The 13,885-nt window shown below is 28.0% G+C and overlaps 1 protein-coding gene across 1 annotated transcript; it reads right to left on the bottom strand.

Annotated features, from left to right (window-relative positions):
* Positions 1-2,229: 2,229 nt before the first annotated feature.
* Positions 2,230-12,465, bottom strand: LOC129961947 (acetylcholine receptor subunit alpha-like 2). Its single transcript, XM_056075593.1, has 7 exons — positions 12,310-12,465; positions 10,021-10,154; positions 8,827-8,871; positions 7,202-7,311; positions 5,431-5,650; positions 4,455-4,613; positions 2,230-2,439 (listed from the first exon to the last, which is right to left on the bottom strand). Exons 1-6 carry the CDS (start codon positions 12,368-12,370, stop codon positions 4,455-4,457), a joined length of 729 nt encoding a protein of 242 aa, XP_055931568.1. The 5' UTR covers positions 12,371-12,465; the 3' UTR covers positions 2,230-2,439.
* Between the last annotated feature and the right edge of the window lie 1,420 nt (positions 12,466-13,885).

Below are 13,885 nucleotides of genomic sequence, written 5' to 3'. Positions count from 1 at the left end.
TATCAAAAACTTTTTTCGTTTTTTTTTACTTATCTTCTGTGACTTATCTCCCCCATCTAACAACAACAGAAAAAAAAAACAATATGAGCAACGAAAATTGTCCCATGTACGGAGAAAGTGTAGGTGCCAATTTTATGATGGCCTTCGTTTCATTCACAATTGAATTGTTTTAATTTAATAGTTACTTGCTTTTGGTGTATTATAAATGTGACTATATTCATTGAGGTCATTATCACCATTTTTCTTAGTTGTAATAGTAATTAATAAATTATTTTGGATACATTTTACTCATATTTAGTCTGAAGAAAAATAAAATGGCAATAAAATTTTAACTCTGCATATTTTCTTAAAACCAATCGTTTTGTTATTATTATACGGTGATGTAAAAATGAAGAAATTTGAGCTTTCCATAACAAAATTTACAACTACAAACACTTAAAAATTCATTTAACCCTATCATCAAAATATTTTAATGAAACTATTTTGGTTAGTATTCGTTAAATAAGTTTCTCTTCTGTGGTTATAGTAATATATTAATTTATTTAAAGTAGCATAAAGATTAAGTAAATCTTTTGATAAAATATTTAATTGGTGATATCTAAAAATTAAACGCCTGTTTTGTAACTCCAATCAACAAGTGCATTTGAGAAAAAAAATTATCTAATTATAATTACTTCCTTTACAACATATATTTCCTCTGCGGCGTGCCAAATATTTAACAGAATTGAAATTAAATCAAAGTTTAGAGTATGTGATGGTCCAAATACGGCAAAGATTTGATACTCTTTTCGGTTAAATTTAATTTTTAGTCTATATGAGTGGTAGTATTGGCAGTGAATTTAAGAAGAAATTGATATAAAATATCATTGAATTTGTCATAAAACATCATATTTTAAGACAAAAAGAATAAAAGTATTATAATTCAATAATTATTTATAACGTTTTCATAAAAAGTCATTTTTAAAAACTGGTTTTATTACATTTATTTTGTGTAGATAAATGTATAAATATTTTGAGATGAATGTATTTATTTATTAAACCAGAAAATAACAAGTATTTTTTTTAAAAAAGAATGATTTTCGCACTAAAAACAGTATTCTAAAATTATATCACTTTTTATGAATGAATCATTTTTTGCATTAATTTTTATTATATTACTTCAATTATGTCTTTAGATAGTATGTTTTATCTTCTTTTATATATCAAAGATATTGTGAATTTTGAAAAAGCTTTTTGTGACTTTGTATTATTAATTATCTTGTAATTCTTACTCTCACCATAAAATTAAGATACCATATTGATAATAAGATATCCATAAAATAATTCAGTTAGTGAATAATATATATATATTTATTTGCCGTAGATATTTTTACTAAAATTTGAGAAATTGGAATAGAAATACTGCAAATTTTGGTTGTATTAAAGGACATATTATTTTGATTTTTAATGTAACTTTCAATGAGATATTTAAATGCTAATATTAACAAAGTGCATTTAATGTTATCATTTACTTTTTATCAATTTTGAGAGACAATCAATGGTTTTTATGTGGATTTATTTAGGCTATTGACTGTTTGGCTTGTTGAGTGCTTGAAAATTTCACGTTTGTTGAGAAGGAATTTTGATATATATTCTTTCCTTACTGAATAATGTGTTAATGTGGTTTTAAATGTTTTATATATTAACAGTCTTCTAATAACAACAAAATTATGTAATATTTTCAGTCATTCGATTAAATTTAACTAAAGTTTTATTTCATAAGAAAAGCTTCAACAAATAGCGAATTTGTAAAAATAAAATAAAAATTGATCTAAATATTTCATGATATTTATATTAAAGAAGTATGAAATATATTAAACTCTTAAAAAAGAGAAATATCTATAAAAAAATTCAAAATATGCTAAAATAAATAAAAATAACCATTATAAAAATATCATAAAATTTTTGAAGCTGCAAAAACAATATTACCGAAAAGTTAAGCTGCATGGATTTTGCAAGAAAGAAAATTCATGAACATTCATTATTAAAATATATTATAAACATGTGATATTTTTAAAAAATATTTCTATGTTTGTTTAAGTGGGTTTTTTTCACATCTTTTTTTTATGTCTCTATTTTTTTAAAATTATACTGTTTATTAAATAAATGAAAATTAATTTTATTAATTTTAAAAGTGTATATGTGCAATTCTTTTTATAAAACGTCTTTACATCAATAATAAATAAGAACTACATCTCAATGTTTTATTACACGTATATGGAAACAATATGAAATCTGAAATATACAGAAATGCTGCTTCATAATGATATACAGTAAATTTTAATTTTCCACAATTCACGTCAACAAAAGCATTTTCAACACATTCGAAGACGAAGATTGAATTTCCTCTGTAATTTTCGAGGGATTTGAAGGTCATAGTTAGCAAACAGATGCATATACCTACATAAGAAAAAAGGAGAAATTTATTATCATCAGATTCTCCCCTCCCCCCGAAAAAAATGTTGCTTATCTCAAGTAATAACAACTAAGAATGTGTGTATGTATATTTGTTTGTTGTCTTTCTGAAGGACAGCTACCAATTCGTCTGTACAGTACCGTATTTGTTTGTACAGGACAACTACCAATTCATCTGTACAGTACCGTATTTGTTTGTACAGGACAACTAACAATTTCGTAGTTATTGTACCAACAGCACCAAATTGGTAGAGATATATTTTTGAAGTAGGTGGTATTTTTGTGGAAATGAGAGTCTTGGTACGAATTCGCTGACATTTCAATTAGAACGTTAGCTAAATTTTTGTAAAAGTTTAGTTATATCCGGAAATTTTATTTACGAAAAGGAGATTTCGACTGGCAGCCTTTTCTCAAAACTTCTACATGCACCACATCATCTGTAGGGTTGCCTTTTTTGTTGTTGTTGTGGTTAATCTTGCATTAATTGAGCTGTTGTGCATCAAATGTATTTTATACTGTGATTTCAATTGTGTTTAGATTTTATTTTATGTGAATTAAGCATCTTAAATGCTTTCTAGATATATCTAGAAATCAGTTTGACCCCAACAGATTTCACGTACTCCAGACAACTTACATGTTGCTCCTTCTACGTTATTTGATCTCGAATTTCGAACTCTCCCGTCCCTAAAGCTGATATCTTATCACTATGTCATATTTCAGGAAAATGCGCCTATGTGCAACAGCTGCCAAGTTAATTTTACTATTTGGCATATCTTAATTGGATGTCCTGTCTTTGATTCATACCGTGCTCGTTCTTTTACCTTGTCTTCAACTTTGCAGGACTTGGTGAGTGAAAGATACCACCCCAAATATTTTTAAATTCTTAAGAGCTATTGGCTTTTTAACTTGTTTATAGGCTTTTTAATGATTCTTTTTGCGTTGAACATTCCTTTTTGTGTACTTGTACATTTCGTTATTGTATCAAAATCTCATGAATCATAGTTTTAAATTTTAAGATGTTAAAACTATTTCCACATAATTTTTTTGGAATTTTTCTTTACATATATGTGCTTATTACATAAATGGGTGTTTTTTAATAAATTTTATACTTTTACCATTTGATTGATGCAGTATAGCCAAATGCGGCTCTTGCGCCAGTAAAACACAGAAAACTAAACCAAACCATCTTACCACTATGCCAGTGCGGCCTCAGTATAATAGTTGAACAATGTAATAGTAGCTAAAATTATAATATGATGCTTAGTTTCTTCTATAGAAAGTATAGAATGAGTAACTATTGCAATCGTTAACAAATTCTTTTTGTATGAGTCTTAACCATCCTCCATGATTTACACCCCAATCCAGAAAGACCATTTCTGGAATTTTCTGGATTTATGTCTGTCTGTAATCACTTAAAAAAACATTAGAAAGAAATAGAAGACTGAAATTTAGTTTGTAGCTTTATATCATAGTATTATTGTGACGAATTTTGGGAGTAACCTCGCATGCAGTATCTTTGCATTTTCGTATATGAACTTCTGTGTGAACACAGTTATTCAAAAAGTAAACGGGACATACATGGGAAATTTGGGATATGATTCTATAAACAGAATGCTTGGTGTGTGTCACGTTTTGAACGAAATAAATTCGTTGGAAAGTAAATTACCTACCTATTAGTTAATTTGCTTGTTTATATAAATGGATAAACAACAATGCAAAAGCGCAATAAACTATTTAAAAGAAATGTGTAATATGATATTTGTGTAAACACTGTAGATTTGTACTTAATAGTGAGAAATCTAATCTTTCAAATAATAGAGATCCAAACTGCTTACTGTATTCTCTTTTCTGTTTGAGAATGTAAAGCATATTATTTTGTAGAGATAACTAAAAAATCAAGGAGAAAATACTAAGACACTTCCAAAAGGTAGTTAATGAAATTTTTCTGCAATAACAGTTTAATATCAAATTAAGATTTAGATATCCAATCACTCTCTTACTTAATCGTCGTTGCGAGGCTTCTTTCTGAGCAGTAGATCAAATTTTACATGAGAATATCTTTCCGGGCAGCAGCTGTACAATTTTTGCTCACTGTGAGCAACCATTGTTTCGATTGTCCACTTTTCGTCGGTATCTTTAAAGGTTTCTCTTGCCATTCCCTAGAAAATATTTATTTGAAAAAAGTCATTTTTAAAATTATTGTTACAAAAAAAAATTAAGGGCGAAACATTTTCCAAAATTGTTTTTCGGTATTTTTTTTTTTTCCGAAATTCTATTTTTTAAAAATTGCTTAATGCATTCAATCAAAACGTTTTTCATAAATTTTTAGGTCCAATCTTCTTTCAGTACAACAATATATCTTCACTAACATACAAAATTGATAAATGCTTATTATTCTTATCAAAATATTTAAAAAGCGACTCTAAAAAAATATATTCAATCTTGTTAGAAATGTTATAAAAAAATTCTCAATTCTAGACTATAAAGCAGATGAAATTTAAGTAGGCAACCAGAAATTTATCCCATTAACACGCTGCAATAAAGCAATCATATTTTTTTAATCAATCATATTTCAAAAGAAAATTACTTTCTTATAACCATTTCATTGATTTGTTTCTAGAATAATTTTAAAGCAGTTTATTTACTTCAATCGATATTTAACAGATATCTAATAAGTTGGAATATTCAATTTCTTATCAATTAACCGGTGAATTCAGCAGCAATCAAAACAGTTATTTCTCTTCTAAACTCTGAACTATTCAGTGCTACCATTGAAATTATTAGTCTTCAACAGTTATCATAGTTAACTAAAAATTACAATCTAAGTAGGCATTGCTTTTTTCCTTTAGTTAACTAGAAATTATTTTTAGAACATCCTGTTCACATTTCTGCATGGTCTTCAATCAGATACCATAGCTAACTAAGAATTACAATCAAAGTATTGTTCGTTTTTCTCGATAGTTCATTGTAAATTACCTGCAGGACATCCTGTTCACGTTCCTGCACGGTTACTCTCCTCACATCATAAGTCCATGAGCCCATTTCGATAATACATTGGAAAGTATTTTCGGTCACTTGATTTTCTACAGGAGGACACCTAGACTTGAATGTGAAAGGAGGAACCCACAACACTGTGCCATTGGGAAAGATGACGACATTCGTGAGAACAGTTGGAAATAAAGATGTATCGGGAGATCTGGAACATATAAATAATCTTTTCAATATAATTAAATCTCAATATAATTAATATCTTTAAATAAACACGGTTAAAAATGATGTGAGATGTGCTACATAAAAAATATTGTGCAAGCTTGAGGTTCGAACTCGCTACGTTAGGGTTCATAGCCGAGAAACAAAGCCACTAGACAAAAGTGCATACTCCTTTCCGGAGGTTGTTATCTGGCTTATGAAGTTACCACCACAATAGGCTTCGTTAGAAATGCTAAATAGAAATACTTCGTTTCAGTAAAAGAATGTTCTTATATTAATTGCAATTTAACCATTTTCACTTTAATTTAAAGCATAAATTCTACGGGAGCTAACAGAAAATCAGAAAGATACATATTATGTTATGGCTGAAGACCTTAAAAATATTATGAATGAATTATATGAATTTCAAAATTTGAAGCTTTAAAATATTTTGGAGAGGAACCTATTAAAATAGGAGTGTTATCTGGCTTTTAAAGTTACCACCACAATATGCTTCGTTAGAAATGCTAAATAGAAATGCTTCGTTTCAGTAAAAGAATGTTCTTATATTAATTGCAATTTAACCATTTTCACTTTAATTTAAAGCATAAATTCTACGGGAGCTAACAGAAAATCAGAAAGATACATATTATGTTATGGCTGAAGGCCTTAAAAATATTATGAATGAATTATATGAATTTCAAAATTTGAAGCTTTAAAATATTTTGGAGAGGAACCTATTAAAATAGGAGTGTTATCTGGCTTTTAAAGTTACCACCACAATATGCTTCGTTAGAAATGCTAAATAGAAATGCTTCGTTTAAGTAAAAGAATGTTCTTATATTAATTGCAATTTAACCATTTTCACTTTAATTTAAAGCAGAAATTCTACGGGAGCTAACAGAAAATCAGAGAGATACATATTATGTTATGGCTGAAGGCCTTAAAAATATTATGAATGAATTATATGAATTTCAAAATTTGAAGCTTTAAAATATTTTGAAGAAGAAGCTATTAAAATAGGAGTGTTATCTGGCTTATAAATTTACCACCACAATAGGCTTCGTTAGAAATGCTAAATAGAAATGCTTCGTTTCAGTAAAAAAATGTTCTTATATTAACTGCAATTTAACCATTTTCACTTTAATTTAAAGCAGAAATTCTACGGGAGCTAACAGAAAATCAGAGAGATACGTATTATGTTATGGCTGAAGGCCTTAAAAATATTATGAATGAATTATATGAATTTCAAAATTTGAAGCTTTAAAATATTTTGATAAACAAGCTATTAAAATAGGAGTTACATAAAATATTTAATTATTAAAATTTTAACGAGTATTAAGATTGACGAACCAGCTGGTCGCCAATGGCGGCTAATATGTTATAAAATAAAAAAAAATGATAAAAAAAACATCGGAGAAAGTATAGCTAAAACTCATATGAAATATGAAATTTTAAATTGTAAAATGAGAAGAAGGCTTATTGTTTAGAAACTATCCAATAAACAACAAATAAAACTTACTTACATAAAAAAATCTTTAAAAAATTTTAAACTTACGCTGTGTATAATGCTATATCAGGTCTCCATACTTCATCGGCAGAAATGGATAATTGATCTAGTCCACCATATTCAGAAGGGTCCCATCTCAAATACGCATCTTCCCATCTCTATTTAAAATCACGGAAATGTTTTTTCATTTTCAAAAAAAATACGGAAATCTGTTTGAATAATTTGTGAAACCTTTTAACTGCCAAAAATAATTAATCAATTAAGAAATCACTAACTATTATAAAGTTATGAAATTTACAATCTTTTCAAAATTACCAGTAGACGACCATCCTAAATACGGCATGATATGTTGAACACAAGATGTTTGAAATTATTTAAATATCGAAATTCTATACAAATCAACTGAAGATCCAGATTTAATTACTTTTACAAATAACCTTGATTTTTTTCAGATATTGTAAATAATTTGATAGATATTTAGCATTAATACGATTTAAATTTCCTATAGTCGTCTACAAATAAATTCATTTGAAACCATTTAAGTGTCATAAGCTTTTGATAAAAATATAATTATAAAGTCCCAAAAATATAACAAAACATTCAATTTCCAAAAAATGTCGATCAGCTCGATGGTATTTTTAACCTATCAAAGAAACGAATTCGAATCGGCAACATCTAGTTTTTTTTAAATTTTGTTTACACTTTTAAACCTAATATTAATAATAAAAATAATCAAAATGAATATATCGGAATATCGATAAAAATTATTATGGCTATGCTTGTGTGGTCCAAATTTACTGCTGGCAACTGGATCGAATTCAATCTATCTTTGAATATAATTGACAAGACGAAGAACATTATCAACTTTTCTCAAGTGCAAAAATTAATTATATTTTGAATTCAGTAGGAAATGACCAAATTTTTGCTTTTTTCCGAAATAATTTCAAAGTAAATTATCTCACTTGAAGTATTTTTATATCATTTTAAAATTCCAAATTTTGTGCTTTGAATGATATTACAACAATTTAAATGATACAAGCAATTTCTCTTCTGTTTTTTTTTTCTAAGTTTATTAATACTCAAATAGATGTTGGTGATTTCAAAATGGATATTTATAGATACTCCGTTACTTAGCAACGGAGAAATTTAAACTCTCCTTATCTTTATTTATAGATATTTTTTTAAAAATATTTTGCTAACCTTTTTTTATTTATAGCTTTTGAAAGATAATTTATGCAATATAAGTAACAATATTTTTTACTGTTCGTGAGCAAGCATAAGAATGAAAAACTGACGTCAGAACATAGTAGCAGAATTCTAGAAGAACATCTGAACAATGTTTAAAAACAAACGGTTAACAATTTATATGAATATCAACTATTGATTTAGTCGAAAATTAATTATTTACGAGTTTTAAAACTGTCTGGTTTACTTCAATTTTTTTTATTGTAATTTAACAAAATGCATTGGATAGTAAAAGGATGCTATGTATTATAATATTTTATTGAAAATAAGATTTTTCATTAAAAGTATTAAATAAGAAAGTTTTTTTTTTAAATCCTGGGCAACATCGAGTATATCAGTTGTTAAAAAATAAGAGCCATTTCGACTCCTGGAATGCAAACAGATTATGGATTAATTAGATTTACAAGAAAAAAATTAAAAATACTTACAACATAAAGCCAGGTATCTAGTTTCACAGTTTTGTCTTTCACATCCTAAATTAATAGAAAAAAATTCAGTTAATTTCAGATTTTATATGCTTTTATTTGTCGAATTTCATGTTTTAAAGATGACATTTTGCAATTGATTGTTCATTCAATTCTTGATGAGCTAAGACTTGATGAAATTTTACACATTGAAGTATTTCTGATAACAGTGCACAAATTTTATATTTTTAAAGCTTTATTTGCTGAATTAATTTTAGTTAAAATTTGATTTTCATAAAGAGACGCCATCTGGTAATTAAATTCAGAAAAAAATTAAATTCGAATTGTACATATAATTATGAAGATAAGATACATTTAATAATAAATGAAAAAAATTAAAACTCGTTAAAACTAAAACAAAAACTAAAAAAGTAAATAGTATATAAACTAAATAATACAATAGAACTAGAATTCAAAAGAAAAGGCTTGCGCTACACTACAAAAGGATAAAAAATTAAAACTTTTTTTTCTAAAAAAAAACACGTTTTTTTTAAAATTATTATACTAAAAAAATATTTTCGTTATAAAAATATGCCTATAAAAAATCGGTAGGCATAAGGAAAAAAAACATTATAAAGAAAATTAATTTACAATGAATATTACAAAAAAAAATATTCCTAAATACTTTTTAAAAAATACAATAAAACTTGATTAATTCAAAAATTATTAATTAAAATTCATAATTAATTCGATTATTTCTCTTATTCCCTTAAATTCGGCTCCATAATATCAATTATTTTTTCTTTATTCGTATTTTATAATAAATTAAATTTTTATCATGATTTCGTCATTTTCAAATTAATCAATTTTCTCTGTATATTGTAAATATGATTAAAATTCCATTTTACTTATTGTATTTTCTCATCATATTTTTGTGAGTTACGCATGATTTTTTTCTTTACTTCTATGTTTTTGATAGAAAAATTATTTACTCTATTCAATTTATTAAAAAAAAAAATCTTGTTAATTTTTATCTCAAAATTATTCTATTCGTCATGTACACCTAAATAAAGGCTTCATTTCCTTTGATTATCTGTAATTTAATAATTTATTGTTTCTTTCGATTAACATCTCAGTAATGCAGTCCTTATAATTTACATCATCATTAAATAATATCATTCGTAGAATCATTACTCTGCCAAGAAACTATCTACTTACTACATCCTTGATTCTTAGAGGAGACAAAGCCACGTGCACTGGAATGACATCGTTTACATGTCTGACTGGTCTCACCAGCTTATCGTAGTTTATAAACAAGGCCCTTCTCAAATCTGTTTCGGTATTTTCATGTTCTGAAAAAAAAATTACAACCATAATTCAGTTAAAACATTATATCATGAACAAAGACACGTCGCTTATTAGGGCAGCATTTTTAATACTATTTTTATTACATCATCATTAAATAATATCATTCATAAAATCATTACTCTGCAAAGAAACTATCTACTTACTACATCCTTGATTCTTAGAGGAGGTGCTTTTCGTTTTGAATCATAATTTAACTAAACATAATCATTATTAATCACAGTTAATAATAATTTAACTAATCTGATAAACAATGGAAGAGATTTTTTTTAAAAATTGGAGTGGCCTACCCAAAACTTTTTTTTCATAATCTCTAATAAAGGTGTTATTTTTTGCACCATAAAATTGACCATATTATAAAAATATATATGTGATTACTCTATTGGCACAAAATGCCAAACAACATTGTTATGATATCTTCCCGATATTCGGCCGCATTCAATGATAATGACGTCGTGTCCGCGTTATCACGGAAAGGGGGTGCAGTAGCTTCTGAGGGTAAAGACCCCTGAGCATCCGATGGCAGAAGTCTGACTTCTATAATAGCTCATATGAAGATGAAACTCCCACATTCGCTTGCACAACCCCTTTTTACTGGGGGGGGGGGCACATTCACACACCTCACAGATAAAACACAGATGAAGAACAACCATGCCCGAACCGGGATTCGAACCCGGAACGCCCAGATTACGGGGAAGAGCGCTACCCTATGCAAGGACGCCGATGCCCGCATTCAGAGCATCGAACAATATCTACAGTATAATCATCGTGTAATAGGGTAACGAAATACTTTCAAATACAATGAAATGAATGTTGAGATTAATATGACTAGGTGATAATGACAATTAAACCGACAATTAAACTAAGCCGCGATTTCCTCTCGTGTGTTAAAAGTAATGCAATTTAGCCCTAATTATAAGGATATTATTCTGGAATTTATATGGAGCCGCGGTGGCCTGGTCGTAAGATCTAAGCTCGTGAGCCGTAAGGTTTCAAGTTTTGAGACCCGGTTCCACCGAAGAACCATCGTCTAAGGGAGTCCGTTGCACGCTAAATCCACCAGGGCCAAACTTTCACCCGCTGGTGTGGTGTGGAGGGCTGTGCGCCAATCTAGACGTCGTCCTCGTCATCTGATCGCGGCCCAAAATTACGAGGTCGATCCCAAAATAACTCCAGTGTTGCTTTACAACGGAATTTTAATATAATTAAACTAAACTAAACCGGATTTTATATGGTGTAACATCTTTATTAGGGAGTATGCAAGAATGTTTTGAAGAGACCCTTCCAACTGTTTTGCGTACACCTGTAAGCCATTACTTCCAGAAATACATGCTTAAAATATACGTTAAAAATGAATAAAAATTGAAACCTACTTTATATTTTTAAAAATTGATATCGATAAAAATTTTTTTTTTTTTTTTTGAAAATTATGTAAAATACATTTTTGAGCTTTAATAATTTTGAAAGTTATCAGGGAAAAAAAAAACATAACAATTTCGCTTATTTTTTTATAAATCAAAACTCTAATTAATTTTAAAAAGCAAATCGCTCCGAGGTGCGCATTTCTATTCTCTAAGGTATGTATGTATTCAGTTTGTTAATTCTAAGTCAAACGGGTTGGCCTGTAAAGCGCCAACACAGATACACAAACATATGCACATTCATCTTTATTATAATTAAACAAAAAGATATAACGTAAAATGTTCATTACTTGGGTTTCAATACAGGATTCTTTCGCCTTTTTTTATTATTTAATAATTCATTAGACTAAATCATTTTATATTTTTAAAGCTTATTTGTTATCATGAAAAATTTTTTTGGGTGAGTTGAGTAATTTGTTTTAGGGGACAAATAAAATAAAAAATAAAAAAAGAGTGAAAATTTCTTAAAAATTCTGCTTCCTGTTATGAACGCGATTAGCATTTTGAGAGTAGTGCAAAATATCCTGTTAATTCCTTTTTCTTTTTTAAATAAATAAACTAACAACAGCAAAAATGAATAAATAAATAAATAATTTATGAAGATTTCAATGTGGAATTTTTGATTTGAATTGATTGATGGAATCTTTTTAAGGATTATAATTCTCACTTAACAACTTCTGATCAATATAATCATTTTGAAAGAAAAATAAAACGAACTCACCATCGGCTAATACGCCTGAAATAGCTAAACACAAGAGGAGAGCGAAACTGGATGCTGCCATGTTAAAGAAGGTTTGTCAACTCAATGCCTTAGCACATGTTTCAATATATAGCGTTTCTAAATCAACGGATTCCATTCATTATATCATATGAGTTTACCTTTGACCTGTTGATTGAGTTCTCTGAATGTTTGAGTCTAGAAACATTAAGTTTCCGTTCGATGGAGTAATTCTCAACCAGTATCTTATCATACTTGCTGACTGATGTTTTCATGCGGTCCCACATATAGGTAGGCGCATAGGACCATATTCCAGAGAAATCTATCACTTCCTTAATAACAGTAAGTGTTATACACTAAGAAAAAGTGATAAGCAGTTATCACTCCAAAAGATCTTTCACAGCGATTAGTTTCCAATTGCTACTTATAAAACACTTATCTTTGTAAAAATTGATATTATTGGAACCAAATTTGCTCTTAAAGTGTTGACGGATTAACTAAAACTTGATTATTTCCAAGAAAACGATTCTTTCTCTAAACACGTGTATCGATTAAGAAAGTGGGCCGTTTAGTGACGGCCAATAACAAAGTTGTTACATTGCTTAATGTCAGAAGGTTCTACATCAAATTGGCTTTCTTATCGTAGTAAATAAGGTCAATTTAACCAATATTTACCTTTTTAATGCTCTTTTTAGAATGAGTAACAGAAAAAGAATTCGTATTTTTACTGCCATGAACATGATTGAATGAATTACCTATGTAAATTGTCAAAATAATCGATATAAACAAAGGAACAAAAATTCGTAGCTGCATCTCGTTTTCCTCATCTTCTAAATATCAGAATCTGTATCGATATCATTTAAATAGAAACATAATTATTTATCATTTAAATTACTGTAATATAAATAGTTTATGTATTTAAAATAATCCCAGTGTAAGAAATGAATGAATTAAATTAAAAGTTTTATTTAAAGATAACCATCTTCGGTGACCAGCTGTTCTCCAATCTTATTTAGAACACTAATTTAGTCCTATCAATCAATTGCAATGAACTGCATCGGATCACAACAAAAGTATTGTTTTAAATACATTGAAATGAGGAAAGTAAAAAAAAAATTAGATAATTATATAAAAAAAGTATTGTTTAAAATTATGTTTACATACTAAACATTAAGCAATCTGATTGATTAACTGTGTAAAGGGAGGAGATAAATCTGTGAAATCGGCACAGATTTTGAAAATAAGATTCTCAAAAATAAATAGACAATAACTTGTAAACATTACTAATATATCTGGGGATTTGAAGCCATCATATGAAATAAAAATTAGAGAAATCGATACTATGACTGTTGTTGGGATACTTTTTCAAGTTCTTTCCATGCAGAAAATGTATTGTTGGGATTTCTTCCGAAAATGAAGGGGAAGTCGACAATTACTGGCATATCTCAGAGCCACGAGGTTTCATATATAATAAAAATTGGCAACATCAGTCTTATGGTTGGGCTTGGCTCTTTAATTTTATAAATTAGTTTAACTGAATAGATAATTATCAAAGCGCTTTTCATTGATAAAATTTAGT

This window comes from Argiope bruennichi, chromosome 2 (assembly GCF_947563725.1).
Source record: "Argiope bruennichi chromosome 2, qqArgBrue1.1, whole genome shotgun sequence".
NCBI classification, from domain to species: Eukaryota; Metazoa; Arthropoda; class Arachnida; order Araneae; family Araneidae; genus Argiope; species Argiope bruennichi.
Note: the sequence above shows the minus strand (reverse complement) of the source record. Positions and strands in the feature narration are given on the sequence as shown.

Excerpts from the sequence above, each read along its gene's own strand:
- LOC129961947 (XM_056075593.1), bottom strand. The coding sequence starts at position 12,370 with ATGGCAGCATCCAGTTTCGCTCTCCTCTTGTGTTTAGCTATTTCAGGC. Across the intron at positions 5,651-7,201 it reads GATATAGCATTATACACAGC|ATCTCCCGATACATCTTTAT; the intron begins GTAAGTTTAAAA and ends TATATGTTCCAG. Across the intron at positions 4,614-5,430 it reads GTGAACAGGATGTCCTGCAG|GGAATGGCAAGAGAAACCTT; the intron begins GTAATTTACAAT and ends AATATTTTCTAG.